Below are 21,072 nucleotides of genomic sequence, written 5' to 3'. Positions count from 1 at the left end.
ATTCCCTGTGGGTAATTAATGAAAGAGAAACTTTGCTTGAGTGTTTCCGGGCATCTTGTCTCCTACAACAGGTGTCAAATTTCTCCAGGTGAATGCTTACCGGTAAGGGATTGGATAAGGAATGTTGCGGTGAGGATCGTGCAACTGGTGGAACACTTCTGCCAGGGCTGGTTCCTGGCCCGCTTCCCCCAGCAAACTGGCCAACAGGGAAAAACGGATATGAATAATTCAAAACAGTACTATGCTTCAGATAAGGAGAGTAAAAGATTAATACACAAACAGATCTTAATTATATGGCCCCTTTAAGTTAATACATCTTACTCTAGAGAGAAAATGCCACACAAGTCAAATTCTGCTAACTTTTTAATGAGATTTTTAAGAAGGAGCTCCAGCAGAAATATACCAAGATATAAAGAAAACACGGCTAGAAAGCTGAAGGTATACATGATTTTGAAAGGACATGAGAGAAGAATGTTTTCCCTTCTTGTCTCAAAATACACGAAGCAGAAATGCAGTGGTGCAGTGGATGTTAGTGTCTTTAGTAACCACTAACGATGGGTCAGGGAACTCACTACATGTTCCACTGGACTAAAGGGAGGAGGACAAAAGAAGAGTCCGAGTCATTCCACCTCAATCTTTGTAAGACACAAAACCTCGTCTGGCCAAGAGAAAAATCACCTCATTTGTGAATTCTTATATCATCACAGACAAGACACATAATAAATTTAAATTTAGGAAGGCAGCAGCAGTTTTCTCTTATTGAGAGATGGGGCAGCACTAACTGATGAAGATGGGGAGAAAGGGAAGAAGAGTACAGTAAAGGCAAAACATTACTTTCTTTCTTTTTTTGGGGGGGGGTGGGGGGAGACAGGGTCTCACTGTCACCCAGGCTGCAGTGCAGATCATGGCTCACTGCAGCCTCGACTTCTCAGGCTCAAGTGATCCTCCCACCTCAGCCTCCCAGGTAGCCAGGACTACAGGTGTGTGCCACCACACCTGGCTAATTTTTTCTATTTTTTTGTAGAGACAGGGTTTCCCCATGTTGCCCAGATTGGTCTCGAACTCCTGGGTTCCAGCGATCCTCCCATCTCGGCCTCCCAAAGTGCTGGGATTACAAGCATAAGCCACCTCACCTGGCCAAAATATTACTTTCTAAAGCCTCAAATGAACACAAGATTTAGGTTTTTTTAAAAAATCACTACAGAGTTTGGTTTTTTGTTTGTTTGGTTTTTTTTTTGTTGTTTTTTCAAAAAATGTAACTTACCTCAAAGTAATCACTAATTTTATGTCCCCTAGGAGTGCCTTTCCCTGAAAATGAAACCAAAGTAAATACAGTTTTTCCAATACACATATAAACCATCATTCACTAAAATGTACTATACATTCAGTAACTACATACATTGCTATAAACCCAAGCGTCACCTTTACTTGTAACAAATGAGCCAAAATACCTTAGCCTAAGAACAGACTATTTCCTCCATAAGATAAAGGACTGAACAAGCAGTGAAAGGAAGAATTTTTCACAGCTTTAAGATTCAGTAATTTTTCTTGTCACTTTGGGAGAATTTTGCTCCCAAAGACAAAATGAATTATCTGCAGATTTTAAAAGTTAAGAAGGATGCAACAAGACTGGGCTTTCTATTCCTTAGAATGGGAGAAAGAAAAGCCAAGCCATTTTTTCTTTCTTTGATTATATAAAGATATTTGGCATTATAACCATCATGTTTACAGATTTATCTCAGTGGGTTCCAATATTCAACTAAACAACTGCCATGGAAGAGCAGTAGGTAGAAAGGACAGTAATGTAAATGAAGCAGTTCCAGCTGGCTGTCATTAACAAATCACTGATCTAACACAAGTCAGAGTTAAAACTCTGACATAACCTCTTTTTTGTATAATATATGCTTGGTGTAAAGAAAAACCTGTGGTTAAGAAGATTGTTAGCTTACAACAGGGAAAACAAAGAGTCCCCGAAGAACTAACACTGTTTTGTCAGGTGTATATCAAATGGCAAGTCTGTAATAAACCGTCTGATATTCCCTTAAGATACACAAACCGCCTTTATCAGGAATCCCTGTGTACAAACTAATTATTTAGTTTGAGTTAGAAAATTCTATCTAAGTACATTAGAATTGAGTACTTTTGTTGATACGAAATTATTACTACCTTGGCTAGTTTCATATGGTTCGGCTTTTCTTTTCCGATTTCGCTGGTCATTCTGCTTTTTCTCGGGAGTCTGTTAAAAACCATATACGTCACAATTAGCATTTTGGTAAATTTTTCACATTAGGAAAACAGCGAGTATACACAAAATACATAAACAGATATAACTGGTCTAGACAAGTCCTGAATCACTGTCTTCCTCTTAAAACTGAGTATGATAAAGAGTATTATGGTCTAGAACCAAACCATCCACACAATTTTTGTCAAACTGCTTAAAATATCAGAGCTTCAGTTTATTCATCTGTAAATCAGAGGTACTACAAAACTTTCATAAGATATTTAATAGAGCACAATGTAGGACAAATGTCCACCATATGTTAAGTTCTCAGAAAACTGCTGTTACAGTACTTCTACTTTAAATCCAATCTTTTTTCCAAAAAGGAGAGATCTGCAAAGTGCAAAGTAGGTGGTTACAGACTTACACTTAGACCCATCTACAGGCAGCTAGGTTATATGCCTTAAAAACAAAACAAAACAAAACAAAAAATACTTGTGCATGAGGGCTGTGAAAAGCTAAGCAAATGAACAAAAAATCTTGACCAGGCACTGTGGCTCATGCCTGTAATTCCAGCACTTTGAAGGCTGAGGTGGGAGGATGGCTTGAGTTCCAGACCAGTCTGGGCAACACAGCGAGACCCCACCTCTATAAAAATATTTTAAAAAATTAGCCAGGCATGGTGGCACCTAGCTACTCAGGAGGCTGAGACAGGAGGACTGCTTGAGTTCAGGAGTATCAGGTTACAATGAGCCATGACTGCCCCACTGCACCCCGGCCTACATGACAGAGTGAGGCTATGTCTCGAAAAAAGTTGTAAAAATAAAATCAGTCAATCAATTTTATTTTCCATTTAAACAGGAACAATGTTGCAAATTTCTATCCTTTATTGATGGCAACTAAGCAAAAATTTTAAAATATATAAGACCCACACATGATTATAATAATAAAAACTCATGAGGGCCACACCATAGCTGTACATATGCAAAGAGCACACAACTCAAAGAGGAGCAATTGACACAGAGTCTAACAGCACCCAAGGAGTTAATTAAGCAGTGTTATCTTTTCTCTGAGATGGGGGTCTCACTCTGTCACCCAGGCTGGAGTGCAGTGGTGCCATCACAGCTCACTGCAGCCTCATCCTCCCAGGCACAATCCTCCCACCTTAGCCTCCAAATAGCTGGGGCCACAGGTGTGCACCACCACATCCTGCTAAGTTTTTTTGTAGAAATGAGTTCTTACTATGTTGCCCAGGCTGGTCTCGAACTCCCAGCCTCAAGCAATCTGCCCACCTCGGCTTCCCGAAGTGCTGGGATTATAGCCTTGAGTCACCAAACCTCGCCCAAAAGTGGAAGTATGAAAAGTCTTGCCATGAACATAGCTTCTTACCTCTACTTCTTTATCACTCAAGGATCCCACGCTACACAAGCTCTGGTTGGAAGACTCACTATTAAGTGGTCCCTGAAAGAAAAAAAAAATCATAAATAAATAAATTTTAATTTAAGAGGATAGCAACTCTGAAGAAGCAGCAGCCTGATGGGTTTCTTTTTTTTTTTTTTTTTTGAGACGGAGTTTCACTCTTGTCACCTAGGCTGGAGTGCAATGGCATGATCTCGGCTCGCTGCAACCTCTGCCTCCTGGGTTCAAGCAGTTCTCCCACCTCAGCCTCCCAAGTAGCTGGGATTACAGGTGCCCACCACCACATCCAGCTAATTTTTGTATTTTTAGTAGAGATGGGGTTTCACCATGTTGGCCAGGCTGGTCTCAAACTCCTGACCTCAAGTGATCAGCCTGTCTCAACCTCCCAAAGTGGTGGGATTATAGGCATGAGCCACCACACCGGGCCAAAGCCTGATGATTCTGATGTCTAACTCAGGTCAGAGAAGGCAAAAGTTAACTGCATCAACTTCAAGCCAACCTGAATAGAACTCAACTGCGGTGCTGTAACCTCCATATTAAAATTATCTACCATTATTTTCATTATTTTACAAACTCTGTACTCATGTGCAGATTTTCTCTTCTATAGTACTTCCACATGTACCGAATTGTTTATGGAAAATAAACACGAGAAATCAACTCTCTTGGCCTCTTATAACACAAAAGAACAGTACCTGAAAGTTGAGATGTTAAGGGGTATATTAAGAGTTCCTTATGAAGCATGGTCAAAGCTCATATGAAGGAAATGTTTTTCTAAGCTAAGCCTTATGGAGGCATGAATGCTAGCTCAAAAAAAGTTTACAGGAGACTGACACTGAGAATAACAGTGTAAGGAAGCTCCACTACCTGCTCCTCAGTGGAAGCAGCGAAAATTATCAAATAACAAGCACTCAAAGTCTCTGAGTCCTAAAGGCAAACAAGAAATGAAGAAACAGGCTGAGCATGGTGGCTCATGCCTATAATCCAAGCATTTTGGGAGGCTGTAGTGGGTAGATCACTTGAGGTCAGGAGTTTGAGACCAGGCTGGCCAACATGGTAAAACCCCATCGTTACTAAAAATATAAAAATTGGCCGGGCATGGTGGCTCACACCTGTAATCCCAGCACTTTGGGAGGCCGAGGCAGGTGGATCACCTAAGGTCAGTTCAAGACCAGCCTGGTCAGCATGGTGAAACCCCATCTCTACTAAAAATACATAAATTGGCCAGGCCATGGAGGTGGGCACCCGTAATCCCAGCTACTCAGGAGGCTGAGGCAGGAGAATTGCTTGAACCCAGGAGGTGGAGGCTGCAGTGAGCCAAGATCACACCACTGCACTCCAGCCTGGGTGACAAGAGCAAGGGTCCGCCTCAAAAAAAACAAAACACAAAAAATTAGCTTAGCATGGTGGCGCATGCCTGTAATCCCAGCTACTCGGGAGGCTGAGGCAGGAGAATCTCTTGAACCCAGGAGGCAGAGGTTGCAGTGAGCCGAGATCACACCACTGCACTTCAGCCTGGGCGACAGTGAGACTCTGTCTCAAAAAAAAAAAAAAAAAAAAAAAGAAACATTTATTCAATAAACTCTATGAAAATTCAGTCAGAAAAGTGACAGTCTATGGAATCTGAACAAAGATCCCACTCCCGGCCCCATCAGTTAGGCTCTGGGAGCTGCAGCCAAGAATACAAGTGTCCCCTTTCCCCAAAATCCAAGCCTGAGGGTTTTTTTTTTTTTTTTTTTTTTTTGAGACAGGGTCTTGCTTTTGCTCGTTTTGTTGTCCAGACTGGAGGGCAGTGGTGCGATCTTGTCTCACTGCTACCTCTGCCTCCTGGGTTCAAGCGATTCTCCCGCCTCAGCCTCCCGAGTAGCTGGGATTACAGGTACACGCCACCACACTCAGCTAATTTTTGTATTTTTAGTAGAGATTTTTTTTTTTGAGATGGAGTTTTACACTGTCGCCTAGGCTGGAGTGGCGCAATCTCAGCTCACTGCAAGCTCCGCCTTCTGGGTTCACGCTGTTCTCCTGCCTCAGCCTCCCGAGTAGCTGGGACTACAGGCGCCCGCCACCTCGCCCAGCTAATTTTTTTATTTTGTTTAGGAGAGATGGGACTTTCCCTATATTAGCCAGGATGGTCTCTATCTCCTGACCTCGTGATCTGCCCGCCTCGGCCTCCCAAAGTGCTGGGATTACAGGTGTGAGCCACTGCGCCTGGCCCAAGAGATGGGGTTTTACCATATTTGCCAGGAGGGGCTCGAACCCCTGGCCTCAAGTGATTTGCCTGCCTCAGCCTCCCACAGTACTAGGATTACAGGTGTGAGCACTGCACTCAGCCCCGAGGGCTCTCTTTATTCCTGGGAGGGATGCAACTTCAGCATTTCTCATCCTGCCCTGACTTCTGTTGCTAAGGCTAAGTCTCGGGCAAGTACCATCAGAGGCAGGGGCTCCCTTCTTCTGCTCAATCCCTACTTGTGGAAAAGGGGCCCTTTCATAGGCATGACACACTGAGAATACTGGGAACCCAAAGACCCTTTTTCCCAGCTCATGGGACAGTGGTTCCACAACAGGAGAGACAAGCCAAGAGGACCCCAGGCTGCTGACCTGCCCCACACCCTCCTAGAGCTGGGGTAGCATTCACAGAAAAGCTTGCCATTGTCCCCACCTCTACCACTAGAACACTGGCTCAGATACTTTGCCTAAGGGAAGAAACAGGAACACAGAGTATCTCAAAGGACCTAACTTCACTTGCAGGAGTGTGACAAGTTTTAGTCTAAGGGTGTTCCCAAAAACAATGGGGGTTGTAGTACTAGGCAAGTGGAAAGAGGTTCCTGGATGTAAAGAAGATACAGGCTAGACTGCAGACTGGCTAGTTTGTAGGAGAGACCCAGGGCATAAAACAGCCACAAGGAGCCTTCCTTTTATAACTAATGACTAGTTCAGCAAGGCTGTAGAATACAAGATTGATAGACAAAAATCCATTTTTTTATAACTGCAATGAACAATCTGAAAATGAAGAAAATAATTCCATATACAGTAGCATCAAGAAGAAGAAATAATTCTATAGTATAAACAATAATAATTTACTATTGTTTTGCCATATTGGCCAGGCTAGTTTCGAACTCTTGACCTCAGGTGATCCACCCGCCTCCACCTCCCAAAGTGCTGGGATTACAGGCGTGAGCCACCACACCAGGCCCCAGCTGACTTCTTTGTAGAAATTGGTAGGCAAATTCTAACATGCATATGGAATTGCTAGGAACCAATTCTGAAAAAGTAGGAAGGCTCATACTTCACCACCTAAAACAAAGCCAAAGTAATCAAGACAGTACAGTACTAGCATAAGGTTAGATCAATGGAATAGAATTGAGAGTCTAGGAATAAATCCATAATTGTGGTCAAATGATTTTTGACAAGGGTGCCAACACAATTCAATGAGGGAAAGAATAGTCTTTTCAGCAAATGGTGCCAGGAGTAGATAGCCACAGGCAAAACAATGAAGTTGTACCCTTGCTTCACATCCACATAAAAATTAACTCAAAACAGGCTGGGAGCAGTAGCTCACTTCTATAATCCCAGCACTCTGGGAGGCCAAGGTGGGTGGATCCCTTGAGCTCAGGAGTTCGAGACCAGCCTGGCCAACATGGTGAAACCCCATCTCTACCCAAAATACAAAAAATTAGCCAGGCATGGTGGTGTGCACCTGTGGTCCCAGCTACATGGAGGCTGAGGTGGGCAGATCGCATGAGCGCGCGAAGCAGAGGTTGCAGTGAGCCAAGATCACACCACTGCACACTGCACTCCAGCCTGGGTGACAGAGCCAAGATCGTTGTCTCAAAACAAAACAATTATGAGTAAAATAAGAACATGTTTATTACTTAATTTGAAAAGGAATTTTTTCCTATTTTTCTGTTACTGCTGATATACAGAAATTATCAATTTTCATGGTTTTTATTTAGCCAGTCACTTTACTGAATTGTTCTTCGTAATCATTTTCAGTCTTTTCCTTTCCTTTTTTTTGGAGATGGAGTTTCGCTCTGTAGCCCAGGCTGGAGTGCAAAGGTGTGATCTCAGCTCACTGCAATCCCTGCCTCCTGAGTTCAAGCAATTCTCCCGCCTCAGCCTCCCAAGTAGCTGGGATTACAAGCACACACCACCATGCCTGGCTAATTTTTTTGTATTTTTAGTAGAGAAGGGGTTTCACCATGTTGGCCAGGCTGATCTGGAACTCCTGCCTTCAAGTGATCCGTCCAACTCAGCCTCCCAAAGTGCTGGGATTATAGCCATAAGCCACTGCGCCCGGCCCAGTTTGGTCCTTTCGATTTAATTGTTTAGGTACAAAATCATAGCATTTGTAAATAACAAGGTTTTATCTTCCTTTCTATAACTTACACCTCTTATTTGTTTTACATTTTACTGCACTGAATAAAACACGAAACAATAATCATAAAAAACATTTTTCCGTTCTTCATTTTCATGGTAACACCTCTAAAGCTTTACCATTAAAAACTATATTAACCCATTTATGCCCGAGGCTGCAAATTTCTTCTGTGAAAACTCAGACCTTGGTGATGACCTTGAGCAGTAGAATATAAATAACTCCCACAAGCTTAGCAACCCAATAATGAAACACTAAGCATAAATGGGCTAAGACCCCAAACGGACAAAACAATCTTGAAAAAGAACAAAGTTGGAGGTCCCACACTTCCTGATTTCAAAACTTACTACATGCCAGGCGCGAAGGCTCACGCCTGTAATTCCAGCACTTTGGGAGGTCGAGGTGAGCAGATCACCTGAGGTCAGGAGTTTGAGACCCGGTCTCTACTAAAAATACAAAAATTAGTTGGGTATGGTGGCAGGTGCCTGTAATTCCAGCTACTCGGGAGGCTGAGGCAGGAGAATCACTTGAACCCGGGAGGAGGAGGTTGCAGTGAGCTGAGATCACGCCACAGAACTCCAGGCTGGGCTACAAAAACTCTGTCTCAAAAAAAAGAAAAAAGGAAGAAAACAGGGAGAAAGTGTTACAGCATTGAATTTAGCAACGATTTCTCGAATGTGACACCAATTTTAAATCAAAATTTAAAATCTGTGCATTAAACAACACAATCAACAGAATAAAAAGGAAACCCATGGAATGGGAGAAAATTGCAATTTACATATATAGTAAGGCATTAATAACCCAAATATACGAATAACTGCTACAACTCAACAACAACAAAATAACAACCCAATAAAAAAATGGGCAAAGGACTTGAACAGATATTTCTCCAAAGATATAAAAATGGCCAACGACCACATGAAAAGATGCTCAAAGTCACTAATTTCAGGAAACTGCAACTCACAACAAGACATCACCTCATATCCATTGAGGTGGCCACTACCAAGGAAACAAAAAACCAACCAACCCCACAAAATAAGCATTGGTGAGGATGTGGAGTAACTAGAATACTTGTACACTGCTGATGGGAATGTAAAATGGTGTAGCCACTATGGAAAACTATGGCAGTTCCTCAAAAACAGAATTACCATATGATACAACAATTCCATTTCTGGGAATATACCCAAAACACTTGAAAGCAGGGCCTCAAAGAGATAGCTGTGCAACCATGTTCACAGCAGTATTATTCACAATAGCCAAAAGGTGGAAGCAACTCAAATACCCATCAACAAATCAATGGATACAAAATGTGGTGTATACATGAAATTCTACATTCTACAACATGGATAAACCCTGAGAGCATTATGCTAAGTGAATAAGCCAGTTACAAGAAGACAAATACTTTGTGATTACACTTAGATGAGGCACCTATAATAGTCAAATTCATAGAGACAAAGTAGAATGGTAGCTGCCAGGGATTGGGGGGGAAGGTAGATATGAGGAGTTGTTTAATGGGCATTTTAGTTTTCAATTTCCAAGGTTAAAAAAGTTCTGGAGATTGGCTGCAAACAATCTGAATGTATTTACTACTGAACTGTACACTTAAAAATGGTTAAGACGGTGGGCCGGGAGCGGTGGCTCGGGGCCGGGCGCAGTGCCTCACGCCTGTAATCCCAGCACTTTGGGAGGCCAAGGCAGGTGGATCACCTGAGGCCAGGAGTTTGAAACAAGCCCGGCCAATATGGCAAAACCCCATCTCTATTAATACAAAAATTAGCCGGGCGTGGTGGTGGGTGCTTGTAATCTCAGCTACTCAGGAGGCTGAGACAGGAGAATGGTTTGAACCCAGGAGGCAGAGGTTGCAGTGAGGCAAGATAGCACCATTGCACGCCAACCTGGGCAACAAGAACGAAACTCCACCTCAAAAAGAAAAAAAAAAAAAAAAAAGGTTAAGACAGTAAATTTTATGTTACGTGTATTTTACCACAACTAAAAAGTTTTTGAAACTGTATTGTTTTTAAAATTACAAAGTAGGAATAACTACTGAGTTCATCCATTTTTTTTTTTTTTTTAAATTATTATTGACTGGGCATGGTGGCTCACACCTGTAAGCCCAGAACTTTGGGCGGCTGAGGTGGTGGATCATTTGAGGTCAGGAGTTCGAGATCAACCTGGCCAACATGGTGAAACCCCCATCTCTACTAAAAATACAAAAATTAGCTGGGCATGGTGCCGGGCACCTGTAATCCCAGCTACTCAGGAGGCTGAGGCAGGAGAATCGCTTGAAACTAGGAGGCGGAGGTTGCAGTGAGCTGACATCACACCACTGTACTCCAGCCTTGGCAACAAGAGCAAAACTCCGTCTCAAAAAAAAAAAAAAAGGCCAGGCGAGATGGCTCATGCCTGTAATCCCAGCACTTCGGGTGGCCGAGGCAGGTGGATCATGAGGTCAGGAGTTTAAGACCAGCCTAGCCAAGATGGTGAAACTCTGTCTCTACTAAAAATACAAAAAATTAGCTGGATGTGGTGGCGGGCGCCTGTAATCCCAGCTACTCTGGAAGCTGAGGCAGAGAACTGCTTGAACTCGGGAGGTGGAGGTTGCAGTGAACCAAGATCACACCACTGCACTCTAGCCTGGGTGACAGAGCAAGACTCCGTCTCAAAAAACAAAACAAAACAAACAAAAAAAGACCCACAAAAATATATTCAACTGATTTTTCACAAAAGTACAAAAGCAATTTAATAGGGTGCACCCCTGTGATCCCAACACTTTGAGAGCATGAGGTGGGAGGATCGCCTGAGGATCACTCGCTTGAGGATCACTTGAGCCCAGGAGTTTGAGACCAGCCTGGGCAACAAAGCGAGATCTGATCTGTACAAAAACATGAAAAAATTAGCCAGCCATGGTGGCACTGTCTGTAGTCCTAGCTCCTAGCTACTCAGAAGGCTGAGGCGGGAGCTCAGGAGTGCGAATGCAAGGTTACAGTGAATTATGATCACACCACTGCACTCCAGCCTGGACAACAGAGTAAAACCCTGTCTCTTCAAAAAAAAAAAGGCAATTTAATAAATTACATAAATTGAAAAAAAGAGACTTTTAAATAAACGCTACTGGAACAACTAGATGCATAGGCAAAAACAAACAAACAAACAAACCTTGCTTACACCTTATAAAATATTAACTTGGCCGGTGCAGTGGCTCACGCCTGTAATCCCAGCACTTTGGAAGGCCGAGGCAGGTGGATCACCTGAGGTCTGGTGTTTGAGACCAGCCTGGCCAACGTGGTGAAACCCCGTCTCTACTAAAAATACAAAAAATTAGCCGGGCATGGCAGCGGGTGCCTGTAATCCCAGCAACTTGGTAGGCTGAGGCAGGAGAATCGCTTGAACCTGAGAGGCAGAGGTTGCAGTGAGCTGAGATCACACTATTGCACTCCAGTCCGGGCAACAAGAACAAAACTTCGTCTCTAATAATAATAATAATAATAATAGATAAATAAATAAAATTTTAAAAGAGAAAAAACAAAATAGATCAAGAACTTAAATATAAAACATAACACTGTTAGGAAAAAAGGGGAGAAAAATCTCTACAACCTAGAACTAAGCCAACAGTTCCTAGACTTGACAGCAAAAGCTCTAATCCACAAAAGGAAACATTGATAAATGGAACCTCATCAGAAGTACAGAGTAAGACCCTGTAAACAGGATGAAGAAACAAATTACTGACTGGAAGAAAATATTTTCAAGCCACACATCTGCCAAAGAACTTGAGATTAGACTATCTAAAGAATTCCAATTAGAAAACTGGTAAAAAATATGAACAGACATTTTACTAAAGAGGATGCAGGCCAGGGGCGGTAGCTCACCAACACTTTGGGAGGCTGAGGCAGGCGGATTACCTGAGGTCGGGAGTTTGAGACCAGCCTGACCAACAAGGAGAAACCCCATCTCTACTAAAAAGTACAAAATTAGCTGGGCATGGTGGTGCATGCCTGTAATCCCAGCTACTTGGGAGGCTGAGGCAGGAGAATTGCTTGAACCCGGGAGGCGGAGGTTGCAGTGAGCCAAGACCATGCCATTTGTACTCCAGCCTGGGCAATAAGAGGGAAACTCCATCTCAGGAAAAAAAAAAAAAAAAAAAGAGGCGGGGAGCGATGTAAAGATGGTTAATGAGGCCGGGCGTGGTAGCTCAAGCCTGTAATCCCAGCACTTTGGGAGGCTGAGACGGGTCGATCACGAGGTCAGGAGATCGAGACCATCCTGCCTAACACGGTGAAACCCCATCTCTACTAAAAAATACAAAAAACTAGCCAGGCGAGGTGGCAGGCGCCTGTAGTCCCAGCTACTCGGGGGGCTGAGGCAGGAGAATGGCGTAAACCCGGGAGGCGGAGCTTGCAGTGAGCTGGGATCGCGCCACTGCACTCCAGTCTGGGAGACAGAGCGAGACTCCGTCTCAAAAAAAAAAAAAAAAAAAAAAAAAAAAAAAGATGGTTAATGAGCACAAGAAAAGATGTTCAACACATTAACCTTTAGGGAAATAAAAGTTTAAACCACAATGAGATTTCATTACACACCTATGAGAATGGTTAAAATAAAAAATAGCAACAACACTAAACGCTGTCAAGGATGTAGAGAAACTGAATCACTAACATATATCGCTGGTGAGAATGTAAAAAGGTAAAGCCTTTTTTGTTTGACGGTTTCTTTTAAAACTAAAAATGCCACCAGGCGCAGTGGCTCACACCTGTAATCCCAGCACTTTGGGAGGCAAAGGCGGGCGGATCATGAGGTCAGGAGATTGAGACCATCCTGGCTAACACAGTAAAACCCCGTCTCTACTAAAAAACAAAAAACTAGCCGGGGGTGGTGGTGGGCGCCTGTAGTCCCAGCTACTCGGGAGGCTGAGGCAGGAGAATGGCGTGAACCTGGGAGGCGGAGTTTGCAGTGAGCTGAGATGGTGCCACTGCACTACAGTCTGGGCGACAGAGCAAGACTCCGTCTCAAAAAAATAAAAAACAAACAAAAACACTAAAACTCATCATTTGACCCAGCAATTGCACTCTTGAACATTTATTCCAGAGAAAGAAAAACATGTTGGTGTAAAAACCTCTATAAGAATGTTCATAGCAGCTTTATTCATAATAGCCAAAAACTGAAAACAAACCAAATGTCCTTGTGGAGGCAATGGTTAAGCCAAGTGTACTATATCCACACCATGGAACACTACACAGAAATAAAAAGGAATGGCCTATTTATACATGCAAAATCTTGGAACTTCAAGGAAATTATGCTGAGTGAAAAAAGCCAATCTCAAAAAACTGTAGGCTGGGTGCAGTGGCTCACACCTGTAATCCTAGCACTTTGGGAGACCAAGGCAGGAAGATTGCTTGAACCCAGGAAGTCAAGATCAGCCTGGCCAATATAGTGAGACCCTGTCTCTACAAAAAATTTAAAAACTAGCTAGTGTGGTGGTGTGCACCTGTAGTCCCAGCTGCTCTGGAGGCTGAGATGGGAGGATCTCAGCTTGAACCTAGGAGGCAGAGGCCACAGTGAGCTAAGATCGATCGCACCACTGCATTCCAGTCTGAGTGACAGGGAGAGACTCTGTCTCAAAATAAAAGGTTGTGTACTTTGTGACTCCATTTATATATATTACATTCTTGAAATAATGAAATTATACAGGAAAATAGGTTTGTAGTTGTCAAGGATTAAGGTTTCAAGGGAGAGTGGGTAGGTGTGGCTACAAAGGCCTAGCAGGAAAGAGCCTTGTGATGAAGTAGTTCTGCATCTTGACTGCAGTGGTTATAACAAGCTACACATGTGATAAAATTGCCTAGAAGTGTAATACACACACACACACACACACACAAATGATTCATGTATAACTTCAAATCTGAATTAGTCCTATGGATTGTATCAATGTCAATGTTTTGGTTTTAATAATGTACTAGAATTCTACAGGAGGAGAGATGCAGGGTGCATGAACAGAACCTTCCTATACATTTTGTGCAACTTCCTGCCAACCTCTAATTAATTACTCTGAAATTAAAAGATTTTTCTGAAGTGTTTGGGTTTTTATGTATTACTTGTTACTGTAAAGTAATATTATATATTATGTATTACTTATTACTGTAAAGTAATAATAAAAAAAATAAACACTTAGGAAGCATTTGCTAGGGCCAGGTATATCAGGACACTTAATCCTCATAACAACCTGTTACGAGCTGAACTATGTCCTCCCCAAATTCCTATGTTGAAGCCCTAATCTCCAGTACTTTAGTGTATTTGGAGACAGAAGCGTAAATCCAATAAAACTGGTATTCTTATGAGAGGAGATCAGGACAAAGAGTGAGAGAGAGCAAGTGAGCACGCACAGACATGTATGCACACAGAGGGACTACAATATGAGGCCACAGGAAGGAGGCAGACATCTGCAAGCCAAGGAGAAAGGCCTCAGAAGAAACCAAACCTGCTGACACCTTGCTATTGCACTTCTAGCCTCCAGAATTATAAGAAAATAAATTTATGTTGTTTAAGCCACACAGTCTGTGGTATCTGTTATGGCTGCCCTACCTTGTGAGGTAGCTGCTCTTATTACTCACTTACAGATGAGGAAAGCGTAAGAGAAGATCAATAAACTCATTCAAGGTCACACAGCCACTAGGAAGCAAATCAAGATCTGAACCAAGGCTATCTGGTTCAGAAAAAGTACTCCTCACCATTAAGCCATACTTAGCCTATCGGTGCTGTTACGACAGAATGCCTGAGACTGGGTAATTTTTTTTGGAGACAGGGTCTCACTGTCACTCAGGCCGGAATGCAGTGTTCCAATCCTGGCTCACTGCAGTCTTGATCTCTGGGCTCAAGCAATCCTCTTGCCTCAGCCTCCCAAGTGGCTGCAATTACAGGCATGCGCCACCACGTCTGGCTAATTTTTGTGTTTTTGTAGAGAGGGGGTTTCACCACTTTGCCCAGGCTGGTCTCAAACTCAGGCTCAAGCAGTACGCTCGCCTCCACCTTCCAAAGTGCTGGGATTACAGGCATGAGCCACTGCACCCAGCAGACTGGGTAATTTATGAAAAACAGAAATTTAATTTCTCACAGTTCTAGAGGCTGGGAAGTACAATGTCAAGGCACCAGCAGGTTAGGTGCCTGGTGAGGGTCCAGGCTCTGCTTCCAATATGGTGCCTTGAACACTGTGTCCTCCAGAGGGAAGGAATTCCTTCATCCTCACAAAGTAGAAGGCAGAAGGGCAAGAGGGAATGGATACTGTCCTCACATGGCAAGGTGTAAAAACAGACAAGGTTACGCCATTAAGCCTTTAAAAGGATACCTAGTCCCACTCATGAGAGGAGAAGCTGTCTTTACCTAATCACCTCTTAATACACTGGCAACACCTGAATTTTGGAGGGGACACATTCAAACCACAGCACTGACTCTAGACATATTAATGAGTTTTTAAACACTGAACATGTCTGACATTCCTAGGATAAACTACTTGAAACAAAACAAAGGAATAATCTGCTGTGGCCATTTGCTAGCATTTTAATTTGAATTTAAACATCTATACATTCATAAATGAGATTAGGTTATACTTCTACTTTTTCATGTTTGTCATTTTGCTGTCAGTTGTTTACTTCTATCTTATTATTCAACATGAGAAATATCTGCTTCTTAAAAGGTTAGGAAAGACCAGGAGTGGTGGCTCACACCTATAATCTCAACCATTTGGGAGGCTGAGGAGGGAAGACTACTTCACCCCAAGGGTTCCAGACCATCTTGGGCAGCATAGCAAGATCCCATCTCTACAAAAAATTAGAAAATTACCTGGGTGTGGTGGCCCACGCCTGTGGTCCCAGCTACTTGGGAGGGCTGAGGTAGAGGAACTGCCTGAGCCCAGGAGGTCGAGGCTGCAGTGAACCATGTTTGTACCACTGCACTCCAGCCTGGGTGACAGAGCAAGATCCTGTCTCAAAAAATAAATAAATAAATAAATAAATAAATAAAATAAAAGGAGAAATCACCAATACCTACAGAGTGGACTTTTGCCCCCTTAAGGTGGTATGGGGGAGAGGAGGAAATAGTTTCACAATCGCCTCAATTTTTTTCTTGGTTACAGGAGTTTATTCTGGTTTTGTTGTTGTTGCTGAGATAGAGTCTCACTCTATTATTGCCCAGGCTGGAGTACAGTGGTGCGATCTCGGCTCACTGCAACCTTCACCTCCCAGGTTCAAGCAATTCTTGTGCCTCAGCCTCCCGAGTAGTTGGGATTACAAGCACACACCACCACGCCCAGCTAATTTTTGTATTTTTAGTAAAGACAGGGTTTTACCATGTTGCCCAGGCTGGTCTCAAGCTCCTGACTTAGCTGGATCTGCCTGCCCTCGGCCTTCCAAAGTGCTGCGATTACAGGCATGAGCCACCGCACCCAGCCCCTATTCTGATTTTTATGTCTTATTTCGTCAGTACTAATTCCTAGTGTCTTTGAAATTATTTATTCATTGAGACTTTCATATAACTAACAACATTCACTTCCAGTATTTTCTTTGTAAGTCCTCAGTACCTTTTGTTATATCCGATGTACTCTCCTTCATTTTGCCTTTTGTTTCCTAATTTTCCAACTCTTGATTATTTCCCATTCTTCTGTTTTGCAATGTATTTATTTCTTCTTGCATATTTATTGTTTTTTCCTCCTCTTTTCTAGATCTCCTAAAACCATAAATTGAATGGTAAATTCATACTCTGGTACATTAAATGCTTCTTTGTCCACATTATTTAAGTTTAACTATGTGGCATTTTATCTTATTTTCTTAGTAAAATAGTCTGTTACTTGTCATTTTGCTATATAATAGCTACCTGGGAGAATGCTTACTAATATCCATGTCACTTGGGAGGGAAAATTGTCCTTTAAAAAAGCCACCCACAGACTCAAAAAGAAAAAAAAAACTAGCAAATTTTTTAAATTAACTAGTCTGATCCGTTAAATCAAAACTAATTTTGATAAGATCTCTCCATAAAAGCTCTACTGTTTATGACAACATTTAAACTGCCTCCCCTGTCTCCTTCTGATAATAATTTTCTAAGTAAAAAAATCAAATGGACAGTTTAGAAGACGAACAAGAGTCAAGTTTCTTGTTTTTACAAGAGTACAGTTTGCAAAAATAAAGTAAAACATGTTTCTAATATACTTAAAATGTACTTTTTTTTTCAGAGGGGGATCTTAAAAAATACTTTAGTTATAAGCCTAGAGAAAATTCTGTGGATAAATTATAAATCCATGAACACTGAGGTTAAGATGCAAATGTTGACACCAGTCCTTCAGCACCACGAAGGAGGCTCATATAAACTAAGAAAAACTGTAGAATAGATGCCAAAGGTTAATCTTTCACTTAAAAGTTTAAATGTCAACATTTGCTGAGTTTCTAAAGTTTTCATTTCCTCCTTAGACCAAATTGGCAGCTTTCAACTGAGAACAGAAGACAAAAGTTAAGCCTGCCTAGGTTTGAAGAAGCACAGCTGCCGGCCGGGCGTGGTGGCTCAAGCCTGTAATCCCAGCACTTTGGGAGGCCGAGACAGGTGGATCACGAAGTCAGGAGATCGAGACCATCCTGGCTAACACGGTGAAACCGTGAAACCCCGTCTCTACTAAAAAATACAAAAAACTAGCCGGGCGACGTGGCGGGCGCCTGTAGTCCCAGCTACTCAGGAGGCTGAGGCAGGAGAATGGCGTAAACCCGGGAGGCGGAGCTTGCAGTGAGCTGAGATCCCGCCACTGCACTCCAGCCTGGGCGACAGAGCTAGACTCCGTCTCAAAAAGAAAAAAAAAAAAAAAAAAACAAGAAGCACAGCTGCCAACAAAGTCAAACTGCCCCATACTCCAGTAAAGAAGATAATGCCATTTTAAAAACTAAGCGTCTCTATGCCTTTTATTTTAATCATTAGTAGTACTACCTTTTCACACCATACCAGAGTCAAAATAGTAGTCTGACTCCCAGAGACCTTACAACATTCCTAGAAGTGAAACAGATGTGAAATCTGTTAGGTTGTTTTCTTACTTGATGTGTATAAACAGAAGAGTTCTAGGTCAAGTGAAAAAAAGTTTAACTTTTTTTTTTTTTTTTTTGAGATGGAGTTTCACTCTTTTTGCCCAGGCTGGAGTGCAATGGCACGATCTTGGCTCACCGCAACCTCCACCTCCCGGGTTCCAGAGATTCTCCTGCCTCAGCCTCCCGAGTAGCTGGGATTACAGGCATGAGCCACCATGCCTGGCTAATTTTGTATTTTTTACTAGAGACAGGGTTTCTCCATGTTGGCTGGGCTGGTCTTGAACTCCTGACCTCAGGTGATCTGCCCACCTTGGCCTCCCAAAGTGCTGGGATTACAGGCATGAGCCACCGCACCCGGCCTTTTTTTTTTTTTTTTTTTTTTTTTTTTGAGATGGAGTCTTACTCTGTCACCCAGGTTGGAGTGCAGTGACATGATCTCGGCTCACTGCCTCCTCTGCCTCCTGGGTTTAAGCGGTTCTCCTGCCTCAACCTCCCGAGTAGCTGGGACTACAGGTGTGCACCACCACATCCAGCTAATTTTTTTATATTTTTACTAGAGACGGGGTTTCACCATATTGGCCAGGCTGGTCTCGAACTCCTGACCTCATGATCCGCCCGCCTTGGCCTCCCAAAGTGCAGGGATTACAGGCATGAGCCACTGTGTCTGGTCAAAAGTTTAACTTTAATCATAAAAATGAGAATCACAGATGCTCAATCTGTGCAACCCAGATTGTGTAACCCAGATTGTGTAAACCCAGATTGCAGTTTACAGATCTAGAACCCACTGAATGAAGAGAAGGTCAAGTTTCCATGAGGATGACACTACTACATAGACAAAAATTTCTATGATACCATTAATTTTTCTCCTAGACATCCACAAAAGGACCTATGGCCTCTTATCAGGATGGCTATGTATTGGGGAAAAGGATTATCAACTAGACACTGGCTCTGAACTAGCATTAATTCCAGAAGACCCATCTGTCACTGTGGTCCACCAGTCAGAAGAGGATTTAGTGGAGGGCAGGTGATCAGTGGAGTTTTAGCTCAGGTTCACCTTTCAGTGGGTCCCTGAACCCATGCTGTGGTTATTTCGCGTTTCGGAGTGCGTGATTAAAACAGACAACAACTGGCAAAATCCCCACACTACTTTCAATCTGGCAGAGAGCACTATACCCTGTTAACTCACAAAAATCATCTTCAACAACACCCCATCTCAAGAAAAAACTTTTAAAAGAACAAAAGAAACCTGACTTATTTTAAAACTGCCGCTGGGCAGTGGTTTATGTCTGTAATCCTAGCACTCTGGGAGGCTGAGGCAGGAGGATGGCTTGAGGACAGGAGTTCGAGACCATTGTGGTCAACACAGCAACACCTCATCTCTATTAAAAAATAAAAATAAAATAAAATAAATAAAAATTAATTCATCAATTAAAAAGCCAGGCGAGGTGGCTCACACCTGTAATCCCAGGATTTTGGGAGGCTGAAGCAGGAGGATTGCTTGAGGCCAGGAGTTTTGAGACCAACCTGGGCAACATCACAAAACCCCACCTTTATCAAAAATAAAGAAATTAGCCAGGCATGATGGTGCACATCTGTAGTCCCAGCAACTCAGGAGGTAGAGGTGGGAGGATGGCTTGAGCCTGGGGAGGTTGAGGTTGTGGGGAACTGAGGTTGCAACACTGCACTCTGGCCTGGGGGACAGAGCCAGAACCTGTCTCCAAAAAAAAAAAAGAGTAGCAAACATGTTTGGGTGGTAGAGATATAATAATGAGGTCAATTTTTTTTACTTCCATTTAACTTTGACCAAAAATACGGTGATTTTAAATGAATGATTCTGTGTAGTAGTAAACCAACAAAAATATCATCATATACCGTCAAGACAAAGTTCTTTGAGGCAGTCTTGCTTTGTCGCTAAGGCTGGAGTGCAATGGCACGATCTTGGCTCACTGCAACCTCTGCCTCCCTGTTTCAAGCGATTCTCCTGTCTCAGCCTCCTGAGTAGCTGGGATTACAGTGGGCACCACCACGCCCAGCTAATTTTTGTATGTTTGGTACAGACAGAGTTTCACCATGTTGGCCAGGCTGGTCTCAAACTCCTGACCTCAAGTGATCCACCTGCCTCAGCCTCCCTAAGTGCTGGGATTACAGGCGTGACTCACTGCGCCCGGCCAAAAAAAAAACCCACTTTTAATAAGTGACAAAACACTGTAAATAAATGTGTTTACAGGATGATTCTTTAAAGAACAATGATCCAAACTAGGTCTGTATGTATCAACATCTATCTGGTAGATCTCCAAAATCATCTGCTGAGTCAAAAATGAGCTATTACAGTTCTCATTATTATAAAACTATGCAAACATTCCTTATATAACTGAAAATTAATCATTAAAGAAAAAACAAATCCTAAGAGAAAACAGTATGCTTCCAATACACATAGAAGCACTAGCCATATGCAACTACTATATATTTCATTATGGGGTCTATAATCTATGTTTTTAGCTTTCTCCTTATGCTAAAAATTTCTCTTTTACTGATTAAAATACTACAAATTCAGTATTCAAATTACAGACAGAAACTAGAAGCTCTGTACAAAATCCTGTAGCACATTCACAGTAAAGAAAACAAAGAAATAGAAAAATGAGAACAAAAATATAAAAATCAACATAATCTAGATTTAAAATACCCAAGAGATATGTAACCTTGAAGAAAATTCAGTGACAAGTTTAGGTTTGTGGCTTTTTCTGTTGTGAAGAAACTATTACTTCACATATGAGGAAAAAAAAGAAAAAAAAAAATCCGACTGCCATCTCCAGTAGAAACTGTAACAAAATTCCTCCTGGAACTGGTATAATAAGATGCAGGAGTCAATATTCCAGTTCTGGCTCTTGACTGTGGCAGACATCACTAAAACGGCCTTCCTTCAAGGCCCAGAAGTTAAGATAGTAACTTTAAGTTTGTATAACCAATGACTACCTCCTACATACACACACATCCTAGCACTGGTTCCAGGTTCTACCTAT

At 42.4% G+C, this 21,072-nt stretch overlaps 1 protein-coding gene across 9 annotated transcripts in view; it reads right to left on the bottom strand.

The window, feature by feature from the left end:
* TLK2 (tousled like kinase 2) overlaps nucleotides 1–21,072 on the bottom strand; it is a 142,517-nt gene that overhangs the window by 93,613 nt on the left and 27,832 nt on the right. For 3 of the 9 annotated variants that reach the window (XM_010380079.2, XM_010380080.2, XM_030923436.1), the window contains exons 3-6: nucleotides 3,608–3,679; nucleotides 2,167–2,236; nucleotides 1,265–1,308; nucleotides 101–196 (exon numbers count right to left, since the gene is read on the bottom strand). In XM_010380079.2, the coding sequence (XP_010378381.1) occupies nucleotides 101–196; nucleotides 1,265–1,308; nucleotides 2,167–2,236; nucleotides 3,608–3,679 (282 nt within the window). Of the gene's footprint in view, nucleotides 1–100; nucleotides 197–1,264; nucleotides 1,309–2,166; nucleotides 2,237–3,607; nucleotides 3,680–16,569; nucleotides 16,716–21,072 lie in introns of all 9 variants that reach the window. The other 6 variants (XM_030923438.1, XM_030923439.1, XM_030923437.1 and 3 more) reach the window with 4 other exon arrangements.

Source organism: Rhinopithecus roxellana, chromosome 19 (assembly GCF_007565055.1).
Source record: "Rhinopithecus roxellana isolate Shanxi Qingling chromosome 19, ASM756505v1, whole genome shotgun sequence".
In the NCBI taxonomy this organism is placed as follows: Eukaryota; Metazoa; Chordata; class Mammalia; order Primates; family Cercopithecidae; genus Rhinopithecus; species Rhinopithecus roxellana.
This window is presented reverse-complemented; position numbering and strand designations above follow the sequence as displayed.